This window comes from Cervus canadensis, chromosome 12, assembly GCF_019320065.1.
Source record: "Cervus canadensis isolate Bull #8, Minnesota chromosome 12, ASM1932006v1, whole genome shotgun sequence".
Classification (NCBI taxonomy): domain Eukaryota; kingdom Metazoa; phylum Chordata; class Mammalia; order Artiodactyla; family Cervidae; genus Cervus; species Cervus canadensis.
The window spans coordinates 14,102,960-14,121,063 of NC_057397.1; the positions used below are offsets into that span (position 1 = coordinate 14,102,960).

Consider the following 18,104-nt stretch of genomic DNA (forward strand, 5'->3'; position numbering starts at 1 on the left):
TCATTAAAACAAATGTTATAGCAATTCAATGAAAATTCTTTAGAAAATTGGAAATGTTAAGATTCTACTGATGTCAGATAAATGGAAAAATAAATAAGAGCACCACGAACTGAGTGGGTGCATCCACTAGTCATCTTAGGATTACAAATTATAATAAAACAGCAATGATATACCACTTTAGACCCGTTTGGAGAACACAAATTAGGAAGCGGATCATGGCTAGTATTGGCCAAAATGGGGGTAGAAACACAGGAAACAAGTCATGTGAGGAGGCAATCTGGCTGTACTGAGACAAGGTAAGTACAAATGTGTCCTAAGACTCTGACCTACTCCTGGGCAGGCAGACTTCAGAGCAATTCTTGCACAGGCCTACGTGGGGATATGTTCAGAGATGCTCGTCTTGACATTGCTGATGATAACAGGAAGCACAGGTATGAAAATGAGCAGCATCTGTGCCCTGGGGAACAGCTAAGTAAAGTGTGGAATTCTCTGTAGCAGTAAGAAGTAACCAACAACCTCATTACAACGTAAATAAATTCTGAAAGCAATAACTAGTGAGAAATGTTAGAAAAAGAATGAGGCTTTGGAGCAGAATATGATTTAGAGAAATCAAAAATGTGCACACATAAAATAATACTACTTGCTAAAAATAAGGAGACTTGCATATTTATGGACAGAAATCAAACAGAGTGGGTGTTATGGGGTCTGGGGGTGGGTATCCAGGAGAAGAGAAAGAAAAAAGTAAGAGAGGAGCTTGCATATACTGGTGATGGCAATGGCCTATGGTCAGAGGTTTACCATGATCTCAGCTCTCTGCACCTGGGGTACAGTATAAAAACATTAAAAAGAAAGAAAGGTTGTAGGCAAGGAGGAAAGAGATAGTAAGTGATCAAGTAAGCAAGCTACTCTGCCTAAGGGAATTTAATTATTTTGTTTTGTTATTACAAAAATTCAATAAAAAATTTTTTCTTCGCGTTTAGGAATTCCTGGGTATTGTGAAAAATGAGGAAAATAATGCTTTCTCTTTCTCTGTTCATAAGTGAGTAAAATGAAAATGAAACACTGCATGTGAAATAGTAAAGGGCATAAGATGATGACACTACCCCCACAGGATAAATTCTGCAAAAATCCAAATGACAGAGAGGCTTACTACCAGGCCACATTAAGACCATTACCTTGATGATGCCGACCAAAGTTGTCTTCATCATTAAGATGCCTTCAGTAAAAATGGAAATAGCATGAGTAAGCTTGGCAACCTTCAACAAAGAAAAAGAGGTTAATGAAGTACTTCTCATAAAAGACCCATCACTTCTACGGGAAGCTAAAATAATTGGTAATAGTTCTGAAAGGGCAAAGACAAGAGAACAAGCATGTAGCTTGAAGGCATCTGCGTGTATATGTCCTGGTCAGAAATGAGGCTCTGGGGTGTTGACCACTGTCAGACCTACCGGGTGACTGAGTCAGATGTTCAATCATTCTTTACCCTTTGATCAACCATTTCCCCTTCTTTGGGCCTCAGTATTTCACACATTAGGTGAAAGCAGGACTCAGTGATATAGAAGATACCTCCCAAAATCAAAAGGCTCATGGAGACACTGAAAAGGTTGACTGAGGCTATATTCTTGAGTTAGAATCAATGTGGAAATTCTGAGCTTGATGATCTCAATGCCTAATGTAACTTCTGGAGTTGTGTCAGAGGATGTGAAATCGATGCTGGTTATCACATTTTAAATTTTACTCAATTTTTTTTTTCAGGTCTCTAAGTTGAGGGAGAAAGAAAAGCACAGGCATTTGGGAAGAACTACTTCTGAGACTGCTTACTTGTGGAATGGCCTTAAATATCTGCCTGTCTAAAGTGGTTTATGGTATATGGATTACTTTGTTCATGGAATATGGATTATTTTGAACCACTGATTCATGAACCAAGACCATTCAAAAGAAAAGTGACCAACTAAGTTCCACTCCCTCTGAGAACATTCAGGCAGGTGAGGCCTTGAATGATACCAGGACATTATAAAGCATGAAGGTAAGACTGCACTAAGATATCAAAGCCTGGTTATCATTGAGTGTGTAGAAAAATAAATCAGAACTGATCTGGGGATCTTGGGGACATGGCAGGTGACACAGAGTTGTGCTATTTCATGGTTTTGGGGGTTAAAAATCAAAAGGCAGATGTTAAAGGGACACGCCACCTCATATCGTGGGCCAAGCTGAGCATAGTCCCTCAGCTTGTCTTTGTCCAGCCGGGTGGGCACTTCGATGATATCGTGGGTCTGAAGCTTTATGATCTTTAGAAGGGAAGTAAACATGCTTTCTGGAATAATCTGCAACACCTTTAGTGAAAGGGAAAAGAGGAAAAACAAGTGAACCTCCTATTTTCTCTCTTTTAGTTGACAGATGCTAGGACAACAGTAAAAAGGGTGTCCATGTATTAAAAAAAAAAAAGCCCTGCATCTGCAGGAAAGGATGCTGGGGGCTCTCACAGCATTATTTTAGTAACTGCTCTTGGGCACAGGGCTGTGTTCCTTCAAACACAAATTGCTCACAGGATATAAAGCTAATTCTCATAGAAATGCTGTAAAAGATGTATCACTCCCACATTATAAATTTTTCAAAAGCTGAAATTCAGAGATGTTAGGTCTCATGGCTATAGAGCCTTCAGCTAGTATGTGACACAGGACAATTCTGAATCCAGGCCTGTGTGGCTCTAAGTTACACCATAAGTTATTGAAACAAGGACCAAAATTCTCCTGAAAACTTTAAGTTCCAATTAGTCACAGTTGCCAGCTGTGACTTTGAAGACTCTACCAAGATCTAAGTTTCTCAATCTCTACACCTATAAAACAGGGGTTAATGCCATCACCATTTAAAAAATAAGTATACAAGTTCTTTGAAAGTAAAAACATATCTGCACATCCACAGTACCAGTAAGAATAAATTTATTTTCAGGTATTGAAAATTTCTGGAATCAAATTAAGAATTAAGGAAAAGTATATAAAACTACTATGTATACAACAGATAAACAACAAGGACCTACTACAGAGCAAGGTCTTGAACTGAATCACTTTGCTGCACACTTGAAGTTAATACATCATAAATTAAATACACTTCAATAAAAAAAAGGAGTAAGGGAAAAGAATAACAGGTGTACTTTTTTCAGGGCACCAAGCACATCATTTGTATTTAAAATAGCAGTTAGTTTGCCATTAAAATAAGTATCACCTTCATGCATTTCTTACCTTTCTCACATAGGACACCAATTCACCAGAATAATATTGAGACACGCTGAGAAGGTCAGGGCTATTTGCTTGATTAATACGGAGAAGGGGCAGGTCAAGGGCAGAGGCAAGCTGGAAGGAAAATAAGACACCACTGTCTCCCTATTTCAAAAAGTCCTAGAAATCTCTCTTTCTAGAAGCGGTAACATACAATGAAGCTCCTAGGCTTTGCTCAAAAGACAGCAACAAGGACTGAACTTCATCAGTTCACAGTTTCTGACAAGGTTATAATGTAAAATGACAACTGTTATCTGCTACGGTAGTGGCTCTCAAGTTGTGGTCGCTGGACCAGCAGCATCAGCATCACCTGAGATCTTGTTAGAGATGCTGATTCTCAAGCCCCACGTAGGTTTACTTCATCAGAAGCTCCGGGGGGTGGGGCCCGGCAATCTGGGCTACTAACCATCTTCCAGGTGATTCTCCTGCACACTCAAGTTTGAGCACTGAGCTACAGAAGGCAGCTGCTTCTCCATGGAGATCGGACATTCTGATTGATGGACTACCACATTGAGTCTAATCTAAGATGATATGGCTTGTAAGAAGTGCCATTATTAGATGCACTGCTCAAAAAAAAAAAAACCCACACATTCTGACAACTAAATTACAGTATGCCATCATCTACAACCTATCTCAGTCACAGAAATGTTAAAATATGAAAGTGCCCCTCAGACTTGATATATATGGTAATTTCATCAGAAGACATTGAGTAAATTATTTGTCCATTTATCACTAAATCAAATTACCTTGAGAGAAGGGCCAATCCATGCCTATTTTGTTCACCATTATTACCTAACCTTTTTATTTTTTAATTTTATTTCTTGGCTGAACCATGTGGCATGTGAGATCTTAGTTCCCTGACCAGGGATTGAACCCATGTCCCCTGCATTGGAAGCTTGGAGTCTTAACCACTGAATCACCAACAAAGTCCCCTTCCCTAATCTTTACAGGAGAGCCTAGAATATAGCAGAAGCTCAACAAGAATTTTTTTAAGTGAATAAGTAAAAGGATTTTATTCATGTCTAGGGAATAAAGGATGTACATTTTTAGTATATTGGTAAAACATAAAAAATCGATTTCTTCATTAAAAACAATTTTTGTAAAACATTCCAACATCTATTATGAATTTAAACTTTATTTCTCATATCTTTTGCCAACTACACACTCATGAAAAATTTGCTAAAAGTTTTCAGTCTATAAAAATACTTAAAATTGTCCAAGTTTCTAAAAGGATGACATCTTGGACTGAATTAATGAATGAGGTAAAAATGAAGGTCAACACTTGCTCGGAAACTGCAAATGTGATCTTACTGTTACTTGCTTACCTTGAGGAATGTAGCTCTGAGTTTAGTGACCATGGATGGGTTCACCCTTATGCTCTCCTGCATGATAGATGTGAAACTGCAAAAAGATATCAGTGGTAAGGTGATGTTCACAGTGGCTTCCATCAAGGACTAACGTCAGGTTGTCCACATTACCTGTCAATTAACTGCCAAGCAAAAGAAAGGTCCCCAATGATCTGCATTGTGATCAGGACCTCCTCTTTGATGTTAATGGTTCGGATCATTTGGTGGAGAAACTTGCGAGTATCAGCAAGAAACTGACACACTTGCAGATTTGATTCCAGCTGGTGAAATTCTTGAACCTGAGGTACATAAACACACTGGATTTTAACATTCTGGACGGCCTGCATGGTGTTCATTTTCCTTTGAAAACACTTCAAATAAAGCGCAATACTTAACTAACATTCTTGGCAAAATTTTAATTTCAAATTATAATTTCAGAAATGTACAAGCCAAGTCAGAAAACAATGCATATATTTCTAGAATTAGAAAATGTTCCACTATTTCTTATTCCATACACATATAACATAATAAGCAAATACTCCCATTTTCCACTTCAATATCAATAAATATATACTGGAAAATTCTAATTCTGCAGATTTGCTGACTTGCTAAAAAACAAAATAAGTCATGCCACAACCAAGGAGTGGGCACTTGTACATTTTAAGTTCTCTTGATGAACTCTTTAATAAATAATGATTCCACAGTGTTCTGACATTTTAAAGTATATAATTCAACAGGCATGCACTACATGCCAAAAGAAATAATGCAAAAGAGAAAAGCACCCCAGATTTATAAAGTTGTTTATAGTTGTACTATCAACTAGAAAATCCACAAACAACCAAAATAGAAACAGCACAAGTGAATAATTGTTCCGGAATGGTTATGGAAACTGGCATGCTAACAATGGAGCATTATACTATGCTGCGTAATAGTGAGCATCCTAAAACCCTTGCAAAAATAAGAAAGAGCTTATAAGAAAAGCATTAATGCATACATATCAATTGGACAGAGTTCTAGGTGAGGATGGATGATTTTTTTTTTTTTTTAGATAATAGAGTATATGCTTATTGTTCTGATGCTTTTGTTTATTTTCCTGGTTAAACATACAAGTTTTAAAGGTGTGGAGGTAAGATCCTCTTTTGACAATCATTTTTCAGTAGACAAAAAACAAACTTTTCTTTTCCAGAAAAGAAAACACATCATTTTTAAGCATATGGTCATTATACAACTATTTTTATATTTGTGTATCTTTTTCTAGGTTTTCCCCAAGGCACACATTTTTTACAAACCTAAAAATGGTGCATATAATGGAAATTTGTTTTTACCTCCTTATCATAGTTTTCCCAATGTCTCTATATTGTCTTCATGATTAGTTTTTCAAGACTATATACATGTTTCTGCAAGTTGAAATATCATAAATTTCACTACCATTCTCTTATTATCATTTAGTTATTTTCCCAATTTTAGGGCACTGTATATAATATCACAGTGAATATATTCACTTACACTGCTTCTACTTCTGATGAAATAGTCTCTTAAATATGTTTCCAGGACTGCTGTGTAGGTCAAAAGTATGGTTCATGATCCAAGAACTGTCATTTAAAGACTTTCCTTACCTCTTCCAAAGCCTGTATTAGCTGCACAGTTTTTCTGCCCGCGGCGGTAGAATCATCATAATTTAGCGATAATATTTGTTTTGAAATCTCTCTGAACCAAGCTTGAAGATTTTCTATTAATATAGAAACAAGAAAAGACTACTGAAATCCTAGAACACCTGTAGCAGTGGCTATGACTTTAATAATCTTTCCACAAGTCCAGTTCTGACAAAGCTTCTACTATGTATCTATCAACTGTTCTCAGGAATTCTCCAAATTGTAACAACAAAAATGCCTGGGGCATATGACCTAGTAAAAGTGATGAAACTTTCTACACAGAGAGTTTATAACACCTGGCAGAAAGGGTGCAAAGATGGCAGTGGGGGAGGGGAGGGGTCGGGGAGGAACTAAAGGACTGTCGCAGAGTTGGGAGGATGGGTAAAGGTCTGCAGGGGCAGAGGGGGAGAGGGATTATTTGTCTCTAGATGAAGAGACAGACACAGCAGAAGCTTTGGGGCAAAAGGGCAATGGCCCGTTTTGGAGGGCAAAGTGGTACCAACGTGTAGGAGAGTGATGTGTGAGTGGTGAGCTGTGGGGAGTCTGAATGGATTAGGGGGCGCCATTTGCACTCACAAACCAGCTGGCATTTCTTAAGGCAGAGATGGTGAGTACTGTTAACACGCTCTGAGACGCTCAGTGTATCAGGCAAGGGTTTAAGCTTCGTTTCATCTAACCGTCACAAAAATCTATGGAGTGGAATTAAAAGCCATTTCTCAGATAAGAATGCTGATACCTTGAGATATGAAGAGCCTTTGTGGCTTAGAGTCACTTAATGCAAGAGCCAGGGTGTGCAAACTGTTCAGAGTCAAAGCCTTTGCTCTTCTCACCTCACCAAGTTAATTAGCTAAAGGTTTTTTGGTATGTCATCAATGGAATGATTTCACTTTAATAAAAGCACTTAAAAGTTTATAATCTAAGTTATTTTAAGAACTGACATCTGAGTTCCCTGGTGGCTCAGTGGTTAAAAATTCACCTGCCAATGCTGGAAACATGGGTTTGATCCTTGATCTGGGAAGATCCCACATACTGAGCAACTAAACCCATGTGCCTACAGCTACTAGAGTAGCCTCCACTCACCAGACTAGAGAAAAGCCTGTGCAGCAACGAAGACCCACCATAATAAAAAAAAAAGTAAATAAAAGTATTAAAAAAAAAAAGAATTGACATAGGGTGGGAGGGAGGTCATGGAGGGAGGGGATATAGGGACACATACAGCTGATTCACTTTGTTGTATAGCGTAAACTAACGCAACATGGTAAAGAAATTACACTCCAATAAAAAAAAAAACTGACATGACATGAAGAAAACTAGTTGCAATTTTAAACTTTTTTTTTTTTTTGGTAGGACCAAAGGACAGCTATGCTGTAGAAGAAAGAACAAAAAATTTGGAGTCTGAGGTGATGGCTGAGATCCAGGCTCTGTACCTTTGGCTACTGATTACTTTTTAAAGCTTTGGTCTCTGTATATATAAAATAAGGATAAAGATGTTTATCTCACAGGGTTGTAAGGATCAAACAAGAAATATTTGTGAAAGTACTTCCTAAGCTGAAATATGCTATACAGCCAGAAAAAGTACAGTATATTGTTTTGAATGATCTTGAAACAAGATTTATATTTTATAAGAATCTAAAAGAGACTAGAATAGAGAAATGTGCCTGATTTTAGACAACTTATCTGGTTAGACTGGTACTGGAGGTTCTTTGTTTTTTTAAGATACACTAGGGTGACCTGTGAAACCTGTTGCCAATTTATATTATATCATCAAAACTGGTCAACTTTTTTCAATAGGAGGGAATAACTTTCATGATCTTCTCAGAAGTCTACTTCTCACAAGAATATTAATAACCACTAACACAGATGATACCTAAGAGTCTTGTGTTCCAATCCTGGTTGGTTCTCCGTCACTGACATACCTGCCATCTAGTGGCACAAGAGGGGACCTGCAGACTGCTTTTACTTGTGCGTGTGTGAACTCAGTTGCTCTATCTTCGTGACCCCATGGACTGTAGTCTGTTAGGCTCCTCTGTCTATAAAGTTTTTCAGGGAAGAATACTGGAGTCAGTTGCCATTTCCTGCTCCTTGGGATCTTCCCAACCCAGGGATCAAAGCGAGGTCTCCTGCACTGCAGGCAGATTCTTTACCAGCTGAGTCACCAGGGAAGCTTCAGTAGGAATAATAACAGAATTTGGAAATATATTTTGGATCAACCATTCAGCATCAAATAAATCAACAAGAGCCAAATACAGTAATCACAAGTTTATACTATGAACAGCAGAGTTACATTTTTTAATAAAAATCTATACTATTAACCAATTCTACTGTATAATTAACTTTATCAGAAATAAATCTGACAGTTAACTATCAAGTCTCAGAAAAAATAGTTTAATTTGTCACCTTAAAACTCAGAATGGGCTTTCAGGGGCAATTTGAAAGGATCCTATCTATACAAAAGTTAGAAGTGCTACTACAATTTTCCTGTAGTTATAATTTCCTAATAAAGCAAGATCAAAATTGTCAAAGTGAAACTTAAGCTGTGGCTCTGTTGGGCTTCTCAGGTGGTGCAATGGTAAAGAACCCACCTGCCAATGCAGGAGACACAGGTTCAATCCCTGAGTCAGGAAGATCCCCTGGAGGAGGAAATGGCAACCCATTCCAGTATTCTTTCCTGGAAAATCCCATAGACAGAGGGCTACAGTCCATGGGGCTGCAAAGACTGAGGGACTGAGACACACACACTGTTTCAAAGCAGTCTGCAGGTCCCCTCTTGTGCCACTAGATGGCAGGTGCGTCAGTGAAAAAGAACCCAACAGGATTGGCACACAAGACTCCTAAATATCATCTGTTAGTGGTCATTAATAATATTCTTGGGAGAAGTATCCTTCTGAGAGGATGATGAAAGGTCTTACCTCCCCCAATGCACATAAAATGACACGCTAAAGGCACTAGCTTTGCATACTGTGGTGGTAGGTGGAGGATTATGACTCTATAAAATACTATTTCTGAAACAGAGTATACGAAGCCCCATTTAACCCCCAATTTCTTATTTCATATGTAAGAATCCTGAAGTTGAGAGAGAATATGAGATTTTCGAAGGCAGCACAAGGCTAGGGCAGCCAAAACTAAACTTCTGATCTTCATCAGCAACATTCCAGCACACATTGACAACGCAATAATGACTTTTTACTCCGCTGGTTTCTAATCAACTGTGTACACATTTCAAACACACTGATGTTTCCTCTCTGGCAATTACCATTTTTCTCCACTCTGGTTAAGGGTTTGACTCCTGAAAAGACATCAGCAAGCTCCGTCATCCGCTCTGAGCCCTCCTTCTTGTAATGCTCCCATTTGGCCTGCTTTTCTGAAAGCATTTGCTTGAACATCTGTTGAAGAGACAGAAGAGATTTACTGATTTTTAAGAGAAAATCCAGCTTAGGCATTTTACTAAGAAAGCCTGAGTCAAACCCAGTTTATTATAAAAACAGGTACCTAAAATCAACATCATTCTGATGCCATCTCTTAAGCATCACTACTTTATACAAATTGGGGGGTAAAAAAGCTAGATCATCTCAGACGGCGGCTCTCAGACTAATTTAGGCAAAGTGAGTGTTGGTTCTGAGTGAACTTCAAGGTCTGGGGCTAGTTCCAGAGGCCACCTGATCCAAACCCCCAAAGTTTTGTAAAACCTGGACACCCCAGGTGTCTGCCATTTTTATCATGCCCATGTGATGTGCTTAGTCGCTCAGTCATACCTGACTCTCTGCATCCCCATGGACTGTAGCCCACCTGGCCCCTCTGATTACCCAGGCAAGAATACTGGAGTGGGTTGCCATGCCCTCCTCCAGGGGATCTTCCCAACCCAGGGATCGAACCCAGGTCTCCTGTATTGCAGGCAGATTCTTTACCATCTGAGCCACCAGGGAAGCCCAATTATGCCCATGGGGCCTTTTTAAGGAGTAAAACCAGCACAGAATTTCCTTTTGTGAACTCAAATCCCTAAAGTCCTTAGGTCAACCTTGTTTAAATGCAAACTACCACCTTCTTTAGGCCTTTCCAATGGGTTTTCATGGCTTATAAGATGAAGACTAATATCCTGCAAGGACCAGCACAGGCTGGCTCCTGCCCACCTGTCAACCTCGCTTCCTAACACCTTTCTGTTGTATTCTCTCCCCTCCAGCCAGCTGATCTTTCAGGCCCTTGAACTGGCCAGGCTCTTCTCTACCCAAGAGGACTGAGATAGAGTCTGTCCTCCCGTGCAATGTTCTCCATCAGGCTCCCCAGCTTTGTCTCAGCTAACTCTGGCAGGCCCCTTTCTCAGCTTCCTTCAATAGCTCTTGCTGCCCTTCTCAGGGAAGTTATGAAAGCTAGGACAGGTCCTCTGCTTTAGGTGGAGAACTGTGTTCCTCTCCTTTAGAGCACACACCTCAGCTTTTATTTACATTTTCATTTGTGTAATTCTCTGTTTACTATCCACATTCCTCATTATACTGTAACCTCCATAATTCGGGACATTTTTCCCCCATCACTGTATCCCTAAATGACAGTAGAGACTAAATACCTGTTAAATGTTTAATCCCGTCCTTTGAAAATAAGAATTATCTCAGACAGCTAGAATCTTTAGCTTGAATCAAACACACAGTTACAAAACCCTAATTTCAAAAAAAAAAATTTAAGCATTAAGAAAAGATTTTGGTGGTTACTTATTCAATATTTTTACCTCTTTGAGTATAAACTCAAATTGTGCGGTATCCAACAGCAGTTGAAAGAGGATCTTGGGATTGTACCTAGAGTCTGTTAAAATCTGGTCCTTGATTTGACGAAGGCGTTTGTTGTTTGGGTCACAGGCTAGACACGGGGAGAAAAGAGTTTCCAATTTACTAAATGCATAGAAAATACCTATAATAAGTAAGATGGATTCTTAAATACTTTCATTTCCCTTCTTTTAAGCATTTAAAAAGTAATAAGCAAAATGTATATCAATGATGGATGGTAAAATAAATTATATTACATCTATGCTGGAGGTAGTACAATTGAACTGCTAACTATAACACTGAATCTGACACAGAATGTCATCGTGATATACTGCTGAATGAAAAAAAGCAAAGTGAGAACAGTGTTTCCAAATTTTGTAAGTATCCTGAGGTTGGTTTATTATCGACTGTCCATGCTTTTGGCACTAATGATGGGTCGAGCCTTCTGGCACTATTTCCTAAGTAGGTGGCCTCCTCGTGTCCTGTCTGTTTGAAGTTGCTTTGTGTTGGGCACTGATCTCTGCCATTCAGCTACAGACAGGTGTGCAGAAAAGATTTAACACAGCAGGCCTGAGACCGCCATCTTCAAAAAGGCCTATTTGCAAGGTTGGCTCTTGGCTGGCATTCGGGAATTTGGATTTTGGAAGGGTTCCCACCATTTTGAGAATGGATAAGAATGGTCCACCATGCTTTAACTCTTTGTACAAACAATGTGTTTTATGATGTGCACCTGCTTTCCTTCCGGGAGTCTGGAATTTTGGTACCTGCCAGGTAGAGGCTGTCTTGATGAGTCCCCCACCCCCATCCTAATAAAAAGCATGGACACAGAGTTTGTAATGAGCTTCCCCGGTTGACATTTTACACATGCTGTCCCAACTCATTGCTAGGGGAACTAAATGCACCCTGAGTGACTCCGCTGGGAGAGAACTCTTGAAAGCTTGTGCCCCGTTTCCTCTAGACTTCACCCCAGACACCTGTGCCCTCTGCCGATTGCGCCTTCTATCTTTCTCCTGTTGCAAATCACAGCATAAGTACATATGCTGAGCCTAGTTAAGCAAGGAACCTGGGATGTCCTCAGGGACCACCGACACAACAAGGGGAGCAGGGTCACCACACAGAGATGGTGCAAGTTCAAACCAGAAGAACCAGGCCTGAGACCATTCTCATGCTCTTTGTAAAGGCATGGCTGATACTCAGAGCTTTCTGGATTATCCACCACCTAGACCTGGAGAGTGTATGGCTACTAGGCTAAGGTCACAAAATCAGGTAGTGACTGACCCAGGCATAAGCCACCAGATGTTTTGATTTCCTGGTCAGTGTATCAGTTACCAAGATAAATCATTTCAAACAAAATAAACATGTTAAAAAAGTATATAGAATAAAAAATACTGATATTTGCTGAAAGTGATTTATGGGGTCAATTATTTATGTTATGAAAGGAAAAAATAGGATAGGGTAAAATATTTATACTTAAAAGCTACTCAGACTGCAAATAAAGTCAAAATAAAGCCTTTAAGACATCTAGGTTGCTTCCAGGTCCTGGCTATTATAAACAGTGCCGCGATGAACATTGGGGTACACGTGTCTAAGCTGTGGCACATATACACAATGGAATATTACTCAGCCATTAAGAAGTATACATTTGTATCAGTTCTAATGAGGTGGATGAAACTGGAGCCTATTATACAGAGTGAAGTAAGCCAGAAAGAAAAACACCAATACAGTATACTAATGCATATATATGGAATTTAGAAAGATGGTAACGATAACCCTGTATGGCAAACAGCAAAAGAGACACAGACGTATTGAACAGTCTTTTGGACTCTGTGGGAGAGGGCGAGGGCGGGATGATATGGAAGAATGGCATTGAAACATGTAAATTATCATATGTGAAAGGAATCGCCAGTCCCGGCTCGATGCATGAGACAGGGTGCTTGGGGCTGGTGCACTGGGGTGACCCGGAGGGATGGGATGGGGAGGGAGGTGGGAGGGGGGGTTCAGGATGGGGAACACATGTACACCCATGGCGGATTCAAGTCAATGTATGGCAAAACCAATACAACATTGTAAAGTAAAACAAACAAACAAACAAACAAAAAGCCTTTAAGACAATAAACACTGTCGGAGAGTTCATAGCCATTAAGGTTCCAGGCCCCTCACAGCTGCTCTAGTATCACTGTGCTTGTTTAGGCTTTCTGCGTCCTCCTGCCGGCATCCCAGGATGGCCGGCATGGACAGAATGACCACGCTTTGCAAGCACATATCACAGGTGTTTTTGGTGCTTCAGTTATGGTGAAGCTTGAGCAAGGTTGCTTTATGTATTGATTTCCAAGTTACTCCATCAGGAAAAGACTCATGACAACCTGGAGAAGGGCTCAGTTTTCATGGGAAACTGCAGAGTTCTGATTTACCAAGCATTCTCCAGAACTCCCTAGGAAGAAATATATTGGAACTGATGACATTGATCACACACAGACCATTTTTCAGCTTCAGGTTTGCCTACTTAAAAAACAAAAACAAAATAGGAAAAAAAAAACAAAAAACAACCCAACCTGTAAGGAGTTCCATTTGTTTTTCTATTAACTCTAATTTAACACAAAATCTGATATTAATTTCCTTTCATTTTTGGAAGGAAGCATCACTGTGCATTAACAATTAGCTCCAGTGAGTTAACAGGAGGGAATATGAGAAATACACCTTCCTTTCTGCACACCATGACCAAAACAGCATAAAAGCTAAATAAGCAGTTAGTTTTCCCACGTATGACTCACAACCAGATAGGCAAATCATTTGTTTCTGGTAAATTCTGACCTTGTGCAATCAGATCAGATAATTGCCAGCTCAGAAATGGAAAACAGATGTGGCTGAAGATAAAAGCATAGAACTCTGGCAAGCTGAGCCGGTCGCTGGCAGGGGCACAAATCCAGGAGACCACTGGCTTCCAGAACACAGGCACGGCTATTAGGCACAGTCGTCGGAAGACAAAGAGGAGGCTGAGTCACTAGAAACCCAAAGTTGGCTTTATGATGGGATAAAGTGAGGGCTTGAGTTGTTTACATGCTTCTGAATGTAAGACTTATGGTAAAGAAGATTATAAGCTGAGTCAATGTAGTAAAATTCTCAAATTAGGACTGGATTTTAAGTAAAACATAAACTTGACTAGTTAAAGATTAGTCCATGAGATGATTAAAAACTTTGGCCTTGAGACTCATGCTGTGATTAAATGGTAAATGGAGAGAGGTCAAGAAGCAAAATGATGAAAAACAAAAACAAAACTGGAAAGCAGCATTCATGTGAAGGATTTAAGAAGCTGGTCATTTCTAGTGTGAAGAGGGAAGGCTGAGGAGAGACTCCCCATGTTTTCGAAGAGCTGAAGGATGAGAAGTCCACCTGCTCTTCTCACGGCTGAGCACTCACAGGAAGCAGAGACAGTGGCAGCTAGAGGCAGTGTCGAGGGCATCTTGCCCGGAGGGGCTGGGAGATGGATCTACCATGTTACCCTGGGAAGATACAGAATCATCTGGCATGGACAGTTTTTTTTTTTTTTTTTGAGAGACAATCTCACCTGAAAAAAACTAGGAGGTATTGAAAGTAGGACTAGGGTAGATGCTCTACAAAAATTTGTTGAGTGAAAAACAAAAACGAGAGCCTTGGCTTTCCAGGACTGCTGAATGACATCACTCTTAGGCGAAGGAGTGTGCAACTCCGGATGAGGGAACTCATTAGTAATTAATATTGATCAAGCATTTATTAAAAATAAGTATAAGGAACTGTGTTGGCTCTGAATAACCTCAGGTGTTGGTCCAACCTAAGTAGGACCAGTAAACCAGCAGTTTCAAAGTCATGGGCTTATGGACTCTGTGGAAGTGTTTTACATGATCTGTGAAACTCCCTTGCCAGACAAAAGGGTATCCAATAGGACTAACCATGACCCAGAAAAAATTAAAATCTCATCTATCTTAATTAAGCACCCTGATCTAGCCAGTTCCTCAGCAAAGTGGGCCCACATTTTTTCTGTCCTTCCTTCTGTCCTTTCTTCGGTCATTTCTCCAGTCTAGATTTTTTTCTGCTTTTTACTGTGAAATTATACCAAGGGCTGGTCAGCTCCTGCCTTCCGTGAAGAGCCTTCCTCCACTCCTCCACCCCAAGCAATGTTTCTCTCCTGTTCTGGACTCCGGACTCAAATCCCCACCAAATGTCTGTTTTACATATCTGGCTCTTCGGTGCTGGCCTGGCCCTTTAGCTGTATTAGCTTCTTATCGCTGCTGTAACAAATTACCATAAACTTAGTGGCTTAACATGATACAAATTTATTCTCTCATATTCCAGAGGTGAGAAATCTGACTGGGCTTCACTGGGCTAAAATCAAGGTACCAGCAGGGCTGTGTGATTTCCAGGGGGAAACTGTTTCCTGGTCTTTTTCAGCATCTAGAAGCTGCCTGTACTCCTTGGCTTGTGGCCCTCTCCATCTTGAAAGCCAGCAGGGACCTCCTCAGTCTTTTTCATGCCATCTGTCTAGTTCTGACTCTTCTGCTCCCTCTTCCCAATTTAAGGATACTTGTAAGTACGCTGGGCCCACTGGGATAATCTCCTTACTTGAGGGCCAGCTGATTATAGAAACATCAATTCCATCTGCAACTTGAATCCACTTTGCCCTGTAATATAACATGCCCGAAGGGTCCAGGGACTAGGCCATGGACATCTTTGGAAGGGTGAGGTGGGAAGGCTTTATTCTACCTGTATTTGCAGCTACACTTTTTCACGGGTAGACATCTGATCTTCCCAGTCTGACCAGTGACGAGCTCCTCGAGCCTGGGAGGTAGGTGTCCTCACACTCCCAAGCACCTAACAGGACCTGCCAGGCACAGGGGCTGTTCAGGTGGGCCCCCGCTTTGTCCAAACTGACATAAAAATGACCACCTTACAGAAGCAACTTGATTCTCATTCAAGGGCTAAACCACTTGGCATCACACGGCAGATCAGGGTTTGGCACGCCTATATATGGAGTGATACACATGGTCACGCCTTTTGTGTGTTACCTGAGTCCGCCGTATGAAGCATCAGCCATCGGATGGCGACGTTGCCATCTCTCAGGCAGTTCAGAAGCCTCGGGATGTTGTCCAGAACCAGCTCCTCCCTCAAGTAACCTTCTTTCAGGAATTGATGCACTTGTGAGTGCACCCTTTCACTGACAGTAGCGTATCTGCTTGCCTGTGAAAAGGAAAAGAAAACCTGAATAACATTTCACAGAAAGAATCACCTTGAAAGTGAATCATATTCAAATGAATCCCTGGATAAGTAATATATATGAGACAAATAACATACAGGCTCCAAAATCACTGCAGATGGTGGCTGCAGCCATGAAATTAAAAGGCACTTGCTCCTTGGAAGAAAAGCTATGACCAACCTAGATAGTGTATTAAAAAGCAGAGACATCACTTTGCCAACAAAGGTCCGTCTAGTTAAAGCTTTGGTTTTTCCAGTAGTCATGTATGGATGTGAGTGTTGGACCATAAAGAAGGCTGAGTGCTGAAGAATTGATGCTTTTGAACTGTGGTGTTGGAGGAGACTCTTGAGAGTCCCTTGGACAGCAAGGAGATCAAACCAGTCCATTCTACAGGAAATCAATCCTGAATATTCATTGGAAGGACTGATGCTGAAAATGAAGCTCCAATACTTTGGCCACCTGATGTGAAGAGCTGACTCATTAGAAAAGACCCTGATCCTGGGAAAGATTGAGGGCAGGAAGAGGAAGGGACAACATGGTTGGATGGCATCACCGACTTGAAGGACATGAGTCTGAGCAAGCTCTGGGCGACAGTGAAGGACAGGGAAGTCTGATGCGCTGCGGTCCTTGGGGTCACAAAGAGTCAGACAGGACTGAGCAACTGAACAACAACAACAACAAAGGCAAGTGGTTTATTGGACATCTGGGGCTTTTTCCTTCTTTATTTTTTTAAAAGTTGTTTTTATTTGGCTACACTGGGTCTCATTTACGGCACAATGGATCTTTGATCTTCGTTGGGGCAAGCAGGATCTAGTTCCCAGACCAGGCCTCCAACATTGGGAGTGTGGAGTCCTAGCCACTGGACCACCAGGAAAGTCCCTATTGGACATTTTCGAAAAAAGCCCTGGACTTAGAATTGAGAGGCAAACATCTAGAAATATTGGTATTACTTTGGATTTAACCTCTGAGTATTGGCGTCTTCAGATGTAAATTGGAAAACTGGAACATTTTTTTCCTGGCATTGCTTCTCTTAACTTGGATGTAAAGAGACACAAAGGCAGAAGCTAAATTGCTTGTTCTTCCTATCATTATTGACAAAGGAGCTAGAGCAGGCAGAACACTCAAAAGATGAGTCTGTACACACAAGAGCTTAATAAAATACACCTCAGCACATCAAAATTGACCGACCTTGTGTGGAAATCTGGTCACTCTGCTTTCCTAAAGCAAGAATTGAATGGCAGACACCATCAACCTTGTCAGGTTAGTTTAAAATAAGCACAAGATGTGTCATTAGAAGCTTCTTAAGAACTTGCAATGTCATGGATGAGAAGATGTGATTTTGGAAAGGAATTTTAGTTATGAAAAATTAATGCTCTGAGGCCGGAAAGCATGGAAGCGCCACTTTCTCTAATATATTTCTGGGAAATATGCCAAAATTGAAATTATTTTGTGCATTATTTATGGAATTTTATTTGTTTGAATAAAACATGCTGAAGCTCCTTGAGTCAATATCACTCTGTTCACACTTGCAAACTCAAAAACTCAGACAGCCAGGCTGAGGAAGACCATCACTGTTGAGCAGTATCAAGTATGTGCCCCATGAAAAAGATTTTGTTTTGATTATTTTGTTTACTTAGGTATTTCCTTCTGCCTTGGTTCATCAGAGAGACAGAATGTAGCCATTTCAACTTTAAGGAGATGACTGTCTTTATTTTGGTTTTGGTGCTTACTTCACATGCCAGAAATGATGAGTGTAAATTACAGTGAAAGGGTTGACTGTCTACATCCAGTTACCACCTTCAACACTCAATCCTACTGATGAAAACATTAAAATTCTGGTTTCTGGGGAAAGG

The 18,104-nt window shown here is 40.3% G+C and overlaps 1 protein-coding gene across 2 annotated transcripts in view; it reads right to left on the bottom strand.

Annotated features, from left to right (window-relative positions):
• Positions 1 to 18,104, bottom strand: part of WASHC5 (WASH complex subunit 5) — a 55,793-nt gene that overhangs the window by 23,713 nt on the left and 13,976 nt on the right. For both annotated transcript variants that reach the window (XR_006272276.1, XM_043483305.1), the window contains exons 9-17: positions 16,064 to 16,235; positions 10,991 to 11,118; positions 9,527 to 9,656; positions 6,238 to 6,350; positions 4,754 to 4,920; positions 4,601 to 4,676; positions 3,240 to 3,350; positions 2,193 to 2,333; positions 1,176 to 1,256 (exon numbers count right to left, since the gene is read on the bottom strand). Coding sequence is in view for 1 of the 2 variants with exons in the window: in XM_043483305.1 (XP_043339240.1) it covers positions 1,176 to 1,256; positions 2,193 to 2,333; positions 3,240 to 3,350; positions 4,601 to 4,676; positions 4,754 to 4,920; positions 6,238 to 6,350; positions 9,527 to 9,656; positions 10,991 to 11,118; positions 16,064 to 16,235 (1,119 nt within the window). In the remaining variant the exon portion in view is untranslated. The remainder of the gene's footprint in view (positions 1 to 1,175; positions 1,257 to 2,192; positions 2,334 to 3,239; positions 3,351 to 4,600; positions 4,677 to 4,753; positions 4,921 to 6,237; positions 6,351 to 9,526; positions 9,657 to 10,990; positions 11,119 to 16,063; positions 16,236 to 18,104) is intronic.